Source organism: Polyodon spathula, chromosome 11 (assembly GCF_017654505.1).
Source record: "Polyodon spathula isolate WHYD16114869_AA chromosome 11, ASM1765450v1, whole genome shotgun sequence".
Classification (NCBI taxonomy): domain Eukaryota; kingdom Metazoa; phylum Chordata; class Actinopteri; order Acipenseriformes; family Polyodontidae; genus Polyodon; species Polyodon spathula.
Genome location: NC_054544.1, coordinates 35,271,612 through 35,285,332, shown reverse-complemented (window position 1 = coordinate 35,285,332; position 13,721 = coordinate 35,271,612). Strand labels below are relative to the sequence as shown.

Below are 13,721 nucleotides of genomic sequence, written 5' to 3'. Positions count from 1 at the left end.
CTTTCCAGCTGTCAAAAATAATTACTTCCAGGTTCCCAGTTTGGAACAATTAGGAACGAAGGAAAGGCAAGCAATAAAATGGTGAAGGAAGTGCCAGGCAACGTTCTAATAAAAAAATAAAATAAAAAAATAAGGAAACATGTGCTGTGTCTGCACTTATATGCAATGCTGAATTGTGGGAGCAGCAGATACTGTAGGATGAGGGGGTTCCCTCTGTCTGTGCTATCCTAAATGTGCAACAAAGCAACCATTTCATATGCACAGCATCGTTCCTGACCATTAATGTATTCAAAAATCAATAGAACAATCTAACAGCACAATTCTTACTGGAGACATCAATTATAAATGTCATTAGGGTAAGAAACAGGCGTCTTAAATCAATCTAACATCTTTGATTAACTCTTCCTTTATCTTCCCTTAATTATTTATATAATAAAAATAAAAGCCCACAAATCCTTTTTCTGGTAGGATGGACATAACAGTAAATTATACCTGGAGCCAGTGACCTTCTGAAAATGGCAAATCTACAGGCACAGGAAACCGTATTATAGTTAATTCCCTGTCACATTTGCTCCCTTTCTCTGTTTCACAGCAGATATAGAAGCCTGTCTGATCTGCTGTCAGGGGTCTCTGTGCCTCAATCCCACGTGATCCAGCTAGAATGCTTGCAGTGAGAATTGAAGACACTTGAAATAAAGAGAAGTGACAACAGTGTCTGCCCTTATATAGTTAAAAGCTTTGTTACAAATTCAAAGATATTCCAAGGGATGACTATGATCTACAAGTGCATCTCCTCTTAAATTATTTAAACCAGCATTTCAACCACATAAAAAAAAGAAACAGTACCACAATGTTTAATTTCTATAAAAGCATCTAACATAGTTTGCTTTAAAATATTGCAGCTCCACCAGTAGGTTGAGATATTACTTATTTACTTATTTTACAAAAACAGCGGCAACATCTTTGGACCTGAGTTTTAGGTTTCTAGTAGGTGACATTAAAGAAATTAAATATCTCTGTTATACAACCCACAAGAAAGTCTTAAATATGCCAGCCATTCAGTGTATTTCACTACAGCTATTTTGTACTTATTCTTTTGAATCATTAGCATTTGCAAGACTCTTAGTCAAAGATGTTAGACAAACATTGTTACTATGACTACTACAACTAGTTTTATTTAGAAACTTTTATAGAAATGCGAAAATATGTAGGCTCATCTCACTGGCCACAAGGGGTAAAAATCCCCAACTTTCTACAAGTGGGCTTTTTTTTTTTTTTTTTTCAGAATTAACAATCACAGCCATTGTTTCATATCATGACAAGCCTGTAGAATGAATAAACGACTGTAGTTCAGTCTTCAGCACATTTCATTCACATGGCATTCACCAAAAATAAAGATTAAAACGTGTTTGCACGCTAAGATGCACATTATCCAACATGATGGAACATTTGCACACACAACCTTAGATCTTTGCTGTTGCATGATAAGCAAACATCAAGAAATAATATATACTTTGTGTGTTACACTGACACCACCACAAACAATAAACTCTGCTATGCATAGAAAAAAGTACCGCTAACGAACCTGGCATTTTTCTTTTTTTTTTTTCTTTTTATTTATATATAAATACAACAAACGTAAGGTGGTGCAATAGGTTAATACTGGATGGTATGGAAACTGAACAGCTTCCCCATCCCTTAGAATGACTCCCACTGTGTTAATTTTCCAATGTCTTTAAACAGTCACCTTTTAGGTGCACCAATATTAATCACAAAAAAGTTTAATAGAATTTTATCTAACCGGGGGACAACATAAATCTGATATGCAAAACAGAGAACTTCATTACCTAATGAGGTCAAACATTAAAAACATTAAAGGTCAAAACAGCTAAAAACAAAAAGACAATTTTAATACAGAACATGATTCAAACATTGGCGATTCAGTTAAGATATTAAAGCTAAAATACTGCATTTTGAGCAACACATTACTTTTTAAATATAAATTACTTTTTTTTTTTTTTTTTTTTTTTTTTTTTTAAACGTTCAAGGAAACCATAAATTTGGATATGGCCTGTGCTTAAGCATCCACTGTTTTGTGTTAATATTCAAGAAGGATACTGACCTCAGGACAAACCCAGCTAACAGATTAATATGGACAGGCCATGGTGCAAGAGAACCCAATATCTGTTTACGTAACCATTTTAAAATACATAGCTAGGAAAAGATGAGTCACTTACCCGTCTGAAAAATCAGATTCTATAAATTCATGAGTCCGCTTTCTGACCCTATGACATGAAGAAAATGCAATTATTAGTCAACTTATTTTTTCTTCCTGACTGCACATTATTCTTATTTACTTACTGGTATTATATCTACATTTTACAGTCAAAGGCTTCCTTGGAATGCTTTTTATTTGTTACTGTGTTTAACCACAAATAATGACAATACAAATATGACAGTAATAATAACAAAACTTTAAAATAAAGAAAACGAAGGAATATAGCTAGATTGACAGGAAGTATAAATTAGGGGAATAAGGCAATTAGTGGCATAAAAAGGGATTTGTCTACCAACATTGTTCACTCATCCAACCGGTCTAATTAACTGTGAAAGCCCTAATTTAGAAATGGTAGGGAATATGATTTAGAATTAGAGAATTAAAAAAATAAAAATAAATAAAAACACAGGTGGTAAATTTACAGTATAATCGTAAATCTCGAAAAACTACTCACTTCTAAATCTTTTGTATTCATTTTTGTATTACTTTAGTATAAATACATGTTAATTTAGATTCATATGTTGTTTTTTTCTGACTTTATGTGAACGAAAAGACACATTCGCCCGTTTTCTCATTGGAAATAGTGATATTTTGAAATTTACCTGTCCTGGTCACAAAAGCAAAGTTTGTGGGGAATAATAGCCATTTTCTATACTTTTGAGGCATAAGCAATTAGGAAATAACACTTACTACCCAGGAACAAAAATTGTGTTACATAGTGATGCTATTTATTTTAAAGTTATTTAACTGAATACATAAATCAGACCACAAGCCTAAAAATGCATCCATTATTAATATAATAAAATACAGAACAGCCACTGTTTATATGAAAATAGGGAAGAATTTACATTTTCAAGCACAACACGTGGCTCATAAGGCAAGAACTTACCCAGGAACCCACCCTGATGCTTCTGTTATGTGACTCTGGGTAACCATTGCTGAATTGGGAGTGTATGGACTCCCAATGTGAATGCTGCCCGAGTTCTGTACTCGTTGAGGTGTGCTTATAATCTGTAAAAGAAAGGCAACACAAAAAGGCATATAAAAATTTAAAAAAAAAAAAAAAACTGCAAAAAACTCACAATTTGGGAGTAATTGTTGCCATCAGTTTTTCTATTTATTAGATTACACGAGTGGCAACATTTTAACTGAACAACAAACAATTCCTGGCATTCCCATTCTAATTCCACATCCTCTCTGGCTTCTGATGGCTTATAAGGGACCAATATGTCAGCTAAACCCATACCCTAATATGCAGACACACAGTTAAATGGCTTAGTTATAGCTCAAAAGACTAACTCTGAGGATCGGCATCATGTAGTCTGTGAGTAGTAGAAATAGCTAAGTGTTTACTGTTGCCAGATGATCTCTCAGACTGCAGCTCGTAACATCAACGTATAGCATATTACATGGGCAAGTGGAGGAAAAAGGTTAACTTGATATAGGACTCAAAAAATTAACTTTCTGTAGGCAACTGTGCAATGGCTTCAAAATCTGAAACTTAATCTTTTAAGGATTGCACTATCTAAGAACAAAACTGAAAATGATTTTCTTTTTTCAAAAAAAAAAAAAAAAAAAAAAGATAGATAGATAAATAAATAAATAAATGGGCAATACACAAAAAATACCATGTTGGTGTCTCCCTCTATGAAGCAACAACACATCCAGTTGGTTAAAAAGGCTTTAAAATCTTCTCAGGTGAATAGATCTAGTTCAACCAAAACCAAACAGTCAAAGTATGACTGCAATTATGGCACACAGTGGCTGAAGATTGACGGGATTTCGGAGGATGGATGATAATGTTGTACTGGTGAGGGATTGTCATCACAAAACATAATTCTCTCTGATACATCATGCATGGCATGAAAACACATGCCCTATAGAAGCTTAGCCAGATACAGTCCACATTTTTAAAGGAAACACAGCTGAATCAAGAAACATGAAAGCGAAAAGTTATAGAAACACCAGTTACTGAAATTTTTAGCAATACTTGTAACACACCTGCCTTAGCACAGCATGGAAGATAATCAATAAATTAAAAATGAACGTAGAACATTGTTGCCAATCATTAGAGGTGGTTGGTGTTCAAGTAACCTACTGGGGTTCAGTTAAAAATGACCCATGCAAGAGTATAATAAATATCATGGCACATTAACATTTAATCTTAGGTAGATATCTTTTAATGCCATAGCATGAAAAGTGACTACTTTAGTTGCTTATGTGGCTTATTTCCTTCCAGCAGTTAAGCGGATAAGTGACAGAAAGACGCTTCTACTTATTCATGATAAGGTAAAGCTTAACGGTGTGACCAACAGCTTCAACCAAATAAAGTGTGGTTGAATTTCAAAAGATTTGCATTGCAGTTAAATTTCATTCTAAAAAGAATAAAGTAATGGATAAACATGTAAAAAAACAAAACACACAAGACTTATAGGTACAGGCAGTTAGAAAACAATCAGTTTTTAGATGACTTCTGGTGTCACTGATGTTTGTGAGCCTATACAAGAGCATTATCCAGTGACATACTGCCATCTACAGTGTCCCACAAGAACTTGAAGAAAAAAGGCTCATAACATCACTAACCCCTTAAAGGCAGTTTCACTGCATATAAACACAACTTCCAAAACGTAAACGTAACTTCATGTCAATCTGTTGTTAATGGAGCAGCTTCCTGACACAAACGTTTATTTGCACTGATCAAAAGCTAGAATGTATCCCCACCTCCCTCTCAGGTTTAGAAGTGTAGCAGCATGCAATTAAAAGTCCTGTTTAAAATAAAGCATTGAACACACCTGATGTGACGAAAGAGCTGACTGCTGCAGTTCCTATTTCTGGTAAATCAGAGTGTGCTTGAGAATGCATGCTAATGAGGCTGTGGGAAATACCTCTGACAGGAATACAATTCCCTCTGAAAACTGAATTTCTAAATCAAGCACAATGTTTATATGAGGATTCATTTTAAGCTCAGAGTCAGGGCAGTATGTTCAACATGTTGATGCTGCATTATGCATCATCTCTATTTTTTTGTGTTTTCATGGTTCAGTATCTTGGCATGCAATTCATCTTAAATTCCAATTGTACCATAAACAAATACTACTACATTAGATGTTAAAACTACATAAATATATACATTAATAAATTACATTTAAAAAAATCTACATATTGAGGATGAAAACGAAAACATGGACATTTGCTTACAGTTTTAGAACAGAAGACAGTAGGCTCCTTTTAAATAGAAGAAAAGAACTAATAATTGAATTGATTGGCAAACAACTGAACATGAGTTTCAATCTCCATAGAGAAACACTGCTCGCTCTTCCCATTTGCACACATCAGTAAGTAACCCAAAACAGAATAAAAACGAGGAGGAGTGTGGGATTCTCTGTGTCACGTGGGAACTGACAGCTCACCAGCAGCTAGGAACTGAAATTTCCCAGAGATTAGTGTTCAAAAGAAAAATTGCACAGTTTTAACAGTAAATTATACAGGTTTTTAAATTGATTAATCCAAACAATTCCTTTCTTGACATGCATAAGACAAGTGCACAGAAATACATTCTAAAGTGTAGGTGCATTAATAATCTGTGTCCTGAAACCTAATAAATGCCAAAAACGGTAAGGCGACATGCTTCTAATATTTGCTGGGAGAGTGAGACAAGCTTAAAAAAAAAAAAAAAAAAAAAAAAGTTATACTTACATATAGATAGACCTAATTAAAATAAATAATTTTTGGTGATGGCTGGTCTGGACAGATGCCACGAAAAACACAAATTCAAGCAGCAGTTTGTACAGCTCTACTAATTTCTTTGAGAAAAGGGAAGGATGCTACGTATACCTATAGTGTACACTAAACGTAGGGAAGAAATTTAGCACAACACAGTAGCGATAAGTTGGGTACTGTAGATGGCACAAGGTCAATTCAAGGGCTGTTAAACAGTAACTATTTTACTACTGGTCATATGTTGTTTTATAATTAGGTCATAAAAATAAAACATCACTTGAGCCAACAGTGGATGATCTAAATACCACCACTGTTTAGATAATGAACACACGGCCCTTTGGGTACCAACATTATAAAAAAAATCAAACATCTACTGTAATTACATGCAAGTCTCTTCAGACCCGCCTTTAAAAATAAGTAACACTAGGATGGGTCCTATTGCGAGGATTTAAATGACGACTATTTAGATACACTGCAATTTATCTATTGGGGTTTTGGTCCTGAAAAAGAAATATACATTGTGATGTGTTTATATTAGTATATACAGTATCAGAATTAGCTGGGTTCAACAACATATTAAATGTATATGCTTTAGATTATGAACTTACCATCTGGGGTCCAACATTCACGTTTATTGGTGCTAAAGTAATCTTTGCTGAGGGGTACAAATCAGAAGAAACTGGGACTGCAACCACTGAAATATTGCCTATAAGAAATACAATCAGTATAATTGAATGTCAAACAAACAGAGCAAAAATGAAAAGCCTGTCAAATACACAGCCAAATTAATAGTTCAGCATCTGTACGGAACTTGAATTAAGAGGTGAAGTATCAACTAAACTAATCAGTGCTTAAGACACACATTTTTAAATTTCAAAACATCTTAAGAGCAGGGGCAAAATCTGGATGGATGAAGGCTGGTTAAATGGAACCATACAGCTGTGTACCAAATATGAACACTATCTCTCAAAATGTGCTGTTTATCATGCAGAAAAAAGTCACAACTTCAATATGGCAACCATATTTGGTCAGAGGTCTCCAAAATACTTAGCATGCAGTGTTTATCTAAACCTGCAAATATGCAGCCAGTACCTCAAATGGTCTATATTGAAATCTGAGCCTTACAAAGTGTAGTGGCTGCTGTTTTCTAAAACTACTCTGACAAAATGGTCTGGAGAATCACAGAATACAATTGTGCACCCAGTACGTTACCAGAATATTATGTTAAATCTTATGTTACACTGAGTGTTTAGGGTTGGGGGAGATTTATTGTTGCAGGAATTAGGATGTTTTAAAAAAAAAAATAAATAAATAAAAAGGCCACTACCACACACCTTGGAAATCAGATTACTAGACATATCAGATTTCAGTTCATAAAAGGATAAGACTTATCCCTTAAGAACCTATCCCTGCAAAAGGTTGATTGGGCACCTGTACAGTACACACCTTCTGGCTTTGTGCATTCCATCTGCTGTTACTTAAATACTGTATGCATTCTGTATAGTTTTGTGTATTTCAGAATAATGATGTACCAGTTCATACAGTATGACAACTACCTATAATGTTTAACTCTTATTAAATACTAATTCAGAACATAGTGAGTACATGCGATTACATTTTTGTTTCGCACACCACATTTTGAAATTTTAAAAGAAACCAACAAGAAAAATGTAATAAATTCTTACTTTTGTAATGTATCTAGTTTTCATGCTTTGGCACTTTAATTGAAAATTGCTTTTCAAAGTCATTGTACTGTACCCTGAGAATGCATAAAGAAAATATTAAATATTTCCTTCTGCGTATGCAAATAAGGCGACCACAATTTCAACTTGGAATTTGCATAAAAATGTATGCTTTTTTTTTTTATTGAACCTTCTCAACAGCTACAACAAAAAATGCTTTATCGTACCCTTTTTTCAATCTTATTGAATATGTTGTTAACAAAATTCAAATTGATACAGATTCAGTAAAAAAAAAAAGTGCTATTTAATTATTGGCAACAATTACATAAATGTTCTTGTTCTCACTATTAACCGTTTAGTATTTGTACACATTTTTATTTGTATACTCCCCAAATCAATAAACTCTACAGTATGCAACACAACTGATGCGTGCTGTCATACAAAGGTGTCAAATGAACATTGCCATGGTTGTTTTAGTAGAATCCACAGATTATACTGAAAACATGTTTCTACAGCAAACTGTAAATAAAAGAATGAATGATGCATATTAAAATTATCTTTTTTTAAACAGTTCTTTTTTTATGACACAGTAAAATGGACCCACGGAATGTGTATTAAGGGTTTTAAAATATATCAGAAGTTGAATTAAAGAAACACAATCTATATCTTATGGAACATGTCGCTGCTATACAACCTGAAGGTATCTGTAGCCTCAGCCTAAGCTCTTACTTGCCTTAGCTCTATGGGCATAAATCTTTATGCAGCACTAGGGTTCAATGGGTTCTTATTGCAAGTACGACACGTGTTTATCTGAGTATACCACTACAGTACAGATAGAATTGTAAATGTTTTTACTGCTATTGTTTTTAGTCCTTGATTTCTGCACTGTTACTGCTCTTTTAATGAATGAATATACTACTTATCTATTGGGCTGTTCCTTTGAGTTTACACCATGCAGGCTTAAGGTTTAGCCATTGCAGGAAATTAACTTTACCTGCCTCAAAGTGTGCCAATCAAACTGCTTTAAAAATTACCAAAAAAAAAACAAAACACAAACTGAATTGTTCACAAGACAACCATACTTGGATGGTGACATTACATAGGACAGTGGGCAAACTGCATTATGGGGGAGTGTCAGATTATAGGTTTGGATAGAGGTGTCTTATCTATTTGAAGGGAAGTATAGTACCGTGAAAAAGTATTTGCCCTGTCTGATTTTCTGCATTTTTTTGACACTGAATGTTATCAGATCTTCAACCAAAATCTAATATTAAATAAAAGGGATACTAAGTGAACAAATAACACAAAATTTTGATACTTATTTCATTTATTTATTAATGAAAAGTTATGCAACACCCAATGCCCCTGTGTGAAAAAGTAATCGCCCCCTTAGACTCAATAACTGGTTATGTCACCTTTAGCAGCAATAACTGCAACCAAACGCTTCCTGTCGTTATTGAGGAGTCTTCCACAGCACTGTGGAAGGATTTTGGCCCACTCCTTCATGGAGAACTGCTTCACCTCAGTGACATTTGAGGGTTTTGAGAATAAACTGCTCGTTTCTGGTCCTGCCACAACATCTCAATGGGTTTTAGGTCTGAACTTTGACTAGGCCATTCCAAAACTTAATTTCTTATTCTTCAACCATTCTGATGTAGACTTGCTTGTGTGTTTCGGATCATTGTCTTGCTGCATGACCCAGCTGCGCTTCAGCTTCAGCTTCAGCTCACGGACGGATGGCCTGATGTTCTCCTGCAGAATTCATGGTTCCTTCAATGATGGCAAGTCGTCCAGGTCCTGTAGCAGCAAAGCACTCCCAAATCATGACACTACCACCACCATGCTTGAACGCTGGTATGAGGTTCTTACTGTGGAATGCAGGGTTTGGTTTTCGCCAGACATAATGGGGCCCATGTTGGCCAAAAAGTTCCACTTTTGACTCATCTGTCCATAGAACATTGTTCCAGAACTCTTCAGGATCATCCAGGTGCATTTTGGCAAACTTGTGATGCGCATTCATGTTCTTCTTCATGAGCAGTGGTTTCCACCTTGCTACTCTGCCATGAATCCCACTTTCTGATGAACACTGACCTTAGCCGAGGCTAGAGAGGCCTGCAGATCCCTGGATGTTGTTCTAGGGTTCTTTGTGACTGCCTGGACGATTTTACGCCTTGCTCTTAGAGAGATTTTCGCAGCATGGCCACTCTTGGGAAGATTCACTACTGTCCCAAACTTTCTCCATTTGGACAATATGGCTCTAACTGCTGTTTGCTGGAGCCACAGAGCCTTAGAAATGGCTTTGTAACCCTTTCCAGACATCAACAACTTTTTTTTCCGCAGGTCTTCAGGAATTTCTTTTGATCGTGGCATGATGTGCCTCTAGAACCTGTGTGCTGACAACTTCACTCTGATGGTAAGTGCTACAGTTAGTCAGATTTATATTGGGCAGGGCTAGCCCAAATCAGGCCTGATTGTTAACCAAAGTATTCAAACAGCTGACCCTAATTATCCCTTTGATTGGGTTGAGTAACTAGGGGGGCAATAACTTTTTCACACCTGAAGATTGCATGTTTGATTACCTTGCACACCAAACAAATGAAAGAAGCACCAAACTTTGGTATCATTTTTTTTCTCTCAGACTACCTCTATATACTACTACAACCCACAAAAAGATCTGACCAAATTCAATGTGAAAAATGTGCAAAAATGCAGAAAAATCAGACAGGGAAAATACTTCTTCACAGCACTGTATGTAGGGGCTTGTTGGGTAGTGGGGGAGACTATGGCTGAAGGGTTGGTGATGAATGCGGTTGGGTGACTTGTGTGGTGAATTCATATGGGATGAAGGAAGGCAAAAGCCTATTATGGTTTGGGTGAGCTATCAGTTGGTTTATGGGATATGGGCGTTACACAATGTTGGTGGGCTATATGGGTTGAAGACTGTTTTTGAGAAGATGGGTTGGAGTAAGGAGTGATAGGGAGCCGTTTCTGGGGTTTGAGGGTGTGGGATTTACTGGCTGTAGGTGTGTGGGGAGTTGGGAGTATGGTTTCCAGCTGTTAGAGAGGACTGTGGGTGGAAGAGCATGTGTTTGTGTACATGAAGGAGGTGGTGGTGTATGGAGGGGGTGCAGTTGTTGGAGGACTTTTCACAATTCGAAATGGCTGCCTGCTGGAAGAGCTCCAGATATCAGAGACAACAAGGCTGTCTGTCAGACAACGAGGCAACACTTGTGCTGAAATATGCCTGCTATATTAGCAAGTGAACCAGCAAGACGAAACAAGACATCAAGACAGTGAGCTGTTAAATGTGTACTGTGTCACTGCAGGTCTAGATTTTTTCAGTCAAAGGACAAGCTAAAAGCATGTTAATGTTATCTATATCAAAAGCACAAAGGCAAAATAAGAAATTGTGTTAGCCTTTATGTTAAATGATGTACACATTTATATAAATTCCGTTTTATGAACCAATGCAAACTTTTCCTTGAATGCAAGTTGGGTGTAACTTGGGCAGCAAGTTATGCAGATCCTCTACAAATCAACAATCTTTTTCTTAGATAGATTCAGATAACTTCTCACGCTGGTATTTACAGCAGGAATGTTAACGATAATACATAGCCTGTCCTGTTCTGTTATGCAGTACACGTTGTTTTTTTAACTGCTGCATTTCAAACTGGTCTCCATCAAAAATCCTTTAATGAATGCAAATCACAACATACAGCTGCACTGTCTGCACATTGCCACCCTGTAAGGTAAGACAAGGCTTTTGCAGCTTTGAACAACATGACAGCATGCATTGTTTACAACACGGGTTTACGCAGCACCACTTAAACTTTGGTTTTAGATTCTGGTGTCTCCTGCCAATCCCTCACTAACACAATGACAGCCTCTGCCCTAAGTAGCAGACATTAAATGGTGTCCCCCACAGTCAGTGCCTGATAAAAAGCCATAAAGCAGTGGAATGCACCAGCCCCCTTTATGAACAAACAATAGCTAAACTTCATTAGAATACAGCTGGTCACCATTCCAAAAAGCACGCATGTATTGGCAAGCACTACAAAGCATGTGCATAAAAAGAAATATAATAGAAACTTAAAAAATAAAACAATTTTCCCTCCAACTTATATTGATCCCTGTACTTAAATCTTAAAACAACTATAAATGAGCATCATTTAATTTGGTTAATATTTGTTATTAAGATTTGTGTGTTGAAAAAAATAAAAAGTCTATTAGTTTTGTGAAATTAAAATGATCTAATAAAACGTATCAATTTTCTCACTTGATACAACCCCAAAAAGAAAGCACTTTACCAGTACTGAAAATAGTTTCAAAGAATAAGTAAATTAAATTACAAAACGTATGTTTACTAACCTGACTTCACTCTAATATATATATATATATATATATATATATATATATATATATAAGTTTCAATGCAGCAAAGAGGTTGAATACAAAACAATAACATTTAGCTTTTTTTTGTAATTTAATTTTAGCATTTAAAACCAAGTGAACAGATCTTGTATTTTGCTATTTGCATTTTTTTTTATATATCACTTCAAATCCTACACTCTCCCCACCTTATGAAATATCTTATTTTACCTGCATTTTCCTCCAGTTATTTTAGCAACAAAAGTAAGCTAACTTTGCCCTTCCCCCTACACCATGCAGTTTCTCAGACTGAAACTTCCAGTAAGGTTTGAATCTAGCATGATAGAGGCCGTTTACTACTTGAGAGACCTAGAATAAGACACAACAGAACCAGCAGGAAATATGCAGAGCAAATGCAATAATCAGGAGAATAAAAAAGAAGCTGTAATTTACCTGGGCTAGAAAACCATGCCTCTGACTCCCTGCAGGACTGACTATACACTCTACTGTCTTTGTTACCATTCAATGGAAACTTGAGACTTAGTTAGGCATTGCCAGTGGAGCTCAGAGATCATTCACCCACTATCCAAAGAGCATGCATTCACACTCTGTGCCTTTACAGCCATGCTGCACTGCTCATGCCCCAAAGTCAAAGCAATTCAAATAAAATGATTCCAATGACAATATAAACCCTAATGTCAGTTCCTCCATTGTTTGCTTTGGTCTTGCTGAGCAGAAGGTAGTGTACCCCTGAAAACAAATGCTGTACTGTAGTGCTGTCTCAGGATCTGTGTGTGTGGAGCCTTTCTATTGAGAGATTATGAATACTGTACTGCTAATTTTTGGCATATATTAGCCCCAAAATGACTGGCCCTTTGTCTGGTAATATTGATTTAAATGAAGATGATATCTGTTTTTATTTAGGAATTTAGTCCCTCATCACAAAACACTTAAATTACAATTATTTTACTGAACCCTTTTACGGTGAGGACAGAAAAGTGTTGCATTAACCCCAGGAAGAGAAGTGATATTATGTCATGAAAACCTCAGCGCAGTAATGCATAATACAACTCTGAGGTGTAACTGAATTAAGAACAAAGAACCTGGAATTCATGTTAAGGATTTCCACATAAATACAGTATACAAAAGAAGCTTTTTTTTTTTTTTTTTAGATTGCCACACATTAAAAGAACAGTTAAAGCATTTCTCATATTTAAGACACTGGCCCCTAGAAGCTACCTATTTTTATTATTTCAGATTCTTATTGATATTACAAAATAAAATGTACAAAAAAGGTAATACTGCTTTATTTCTTATGAGTAAACATATTCTCAACTCAAAGCCAAATGGATAAAGGTGTCTGCAGAATTAATAATAATAATAATAATAATAATAATAATAATAATAATAATAATAATAAATAGATTTTGGGACCAAAACTTGGAATTATTTGTAATTATGTTTGGACAATCATGATGTTTGTCACACATCCTGAATACTAAAGACTATTGGAGGGAACAAGTGATTAAAATATTGATGTGCAGTTGTTAGAACTGTCCTTTTTCCAAAAAAAACAAAAAAAAAAAAACAAAATGAACAGCTTTATTTGATTTTTTGAAGAGATAAAACATGGAGCACCGTGTCTGACTTGCAAAAGAAACTTGCAGACTACA

At 35.5% G+C, this 13,721-nt stretch overlaps 1 protein-coding gene across 4 annotated transcripts in view; it reads right to left on the bottom strand.

Moving 5' to 3' along the window:
* Nucleotides 1-13,721, bottom strand: part of LOC121323625 (transcription factor Dp-2-like) — a 35,440-nt gene that overhangs the window by 14,321 nt on the left and 7,398 nt on the right. For all 4 annotated transcript variants that reach the window (XM_041264781.1, XM_041264780.1, XM_041264782.1 and 1 more), the window contains exons 4-6: nucleotides 6,607-6,704; nucleotides 3,168-3,289; nucleotides 2,238-2,285 (exon numbers count right to left, since the gene is read on the bottom strand). In XM_041264781.1, the coding sequence (XP_041120715.1) occupies nucleotides 2,238-2,285; nucleotides 3,168-3,289; nucleotides 6,607-6,704 (268 nt within the window). The remainder of the gene's footprint in view (nucleotides 1-2,237; nucleotides 2,286-3,167; nucleotides 3,290-6,606; nucleotides 6,705-13,721) is intronic.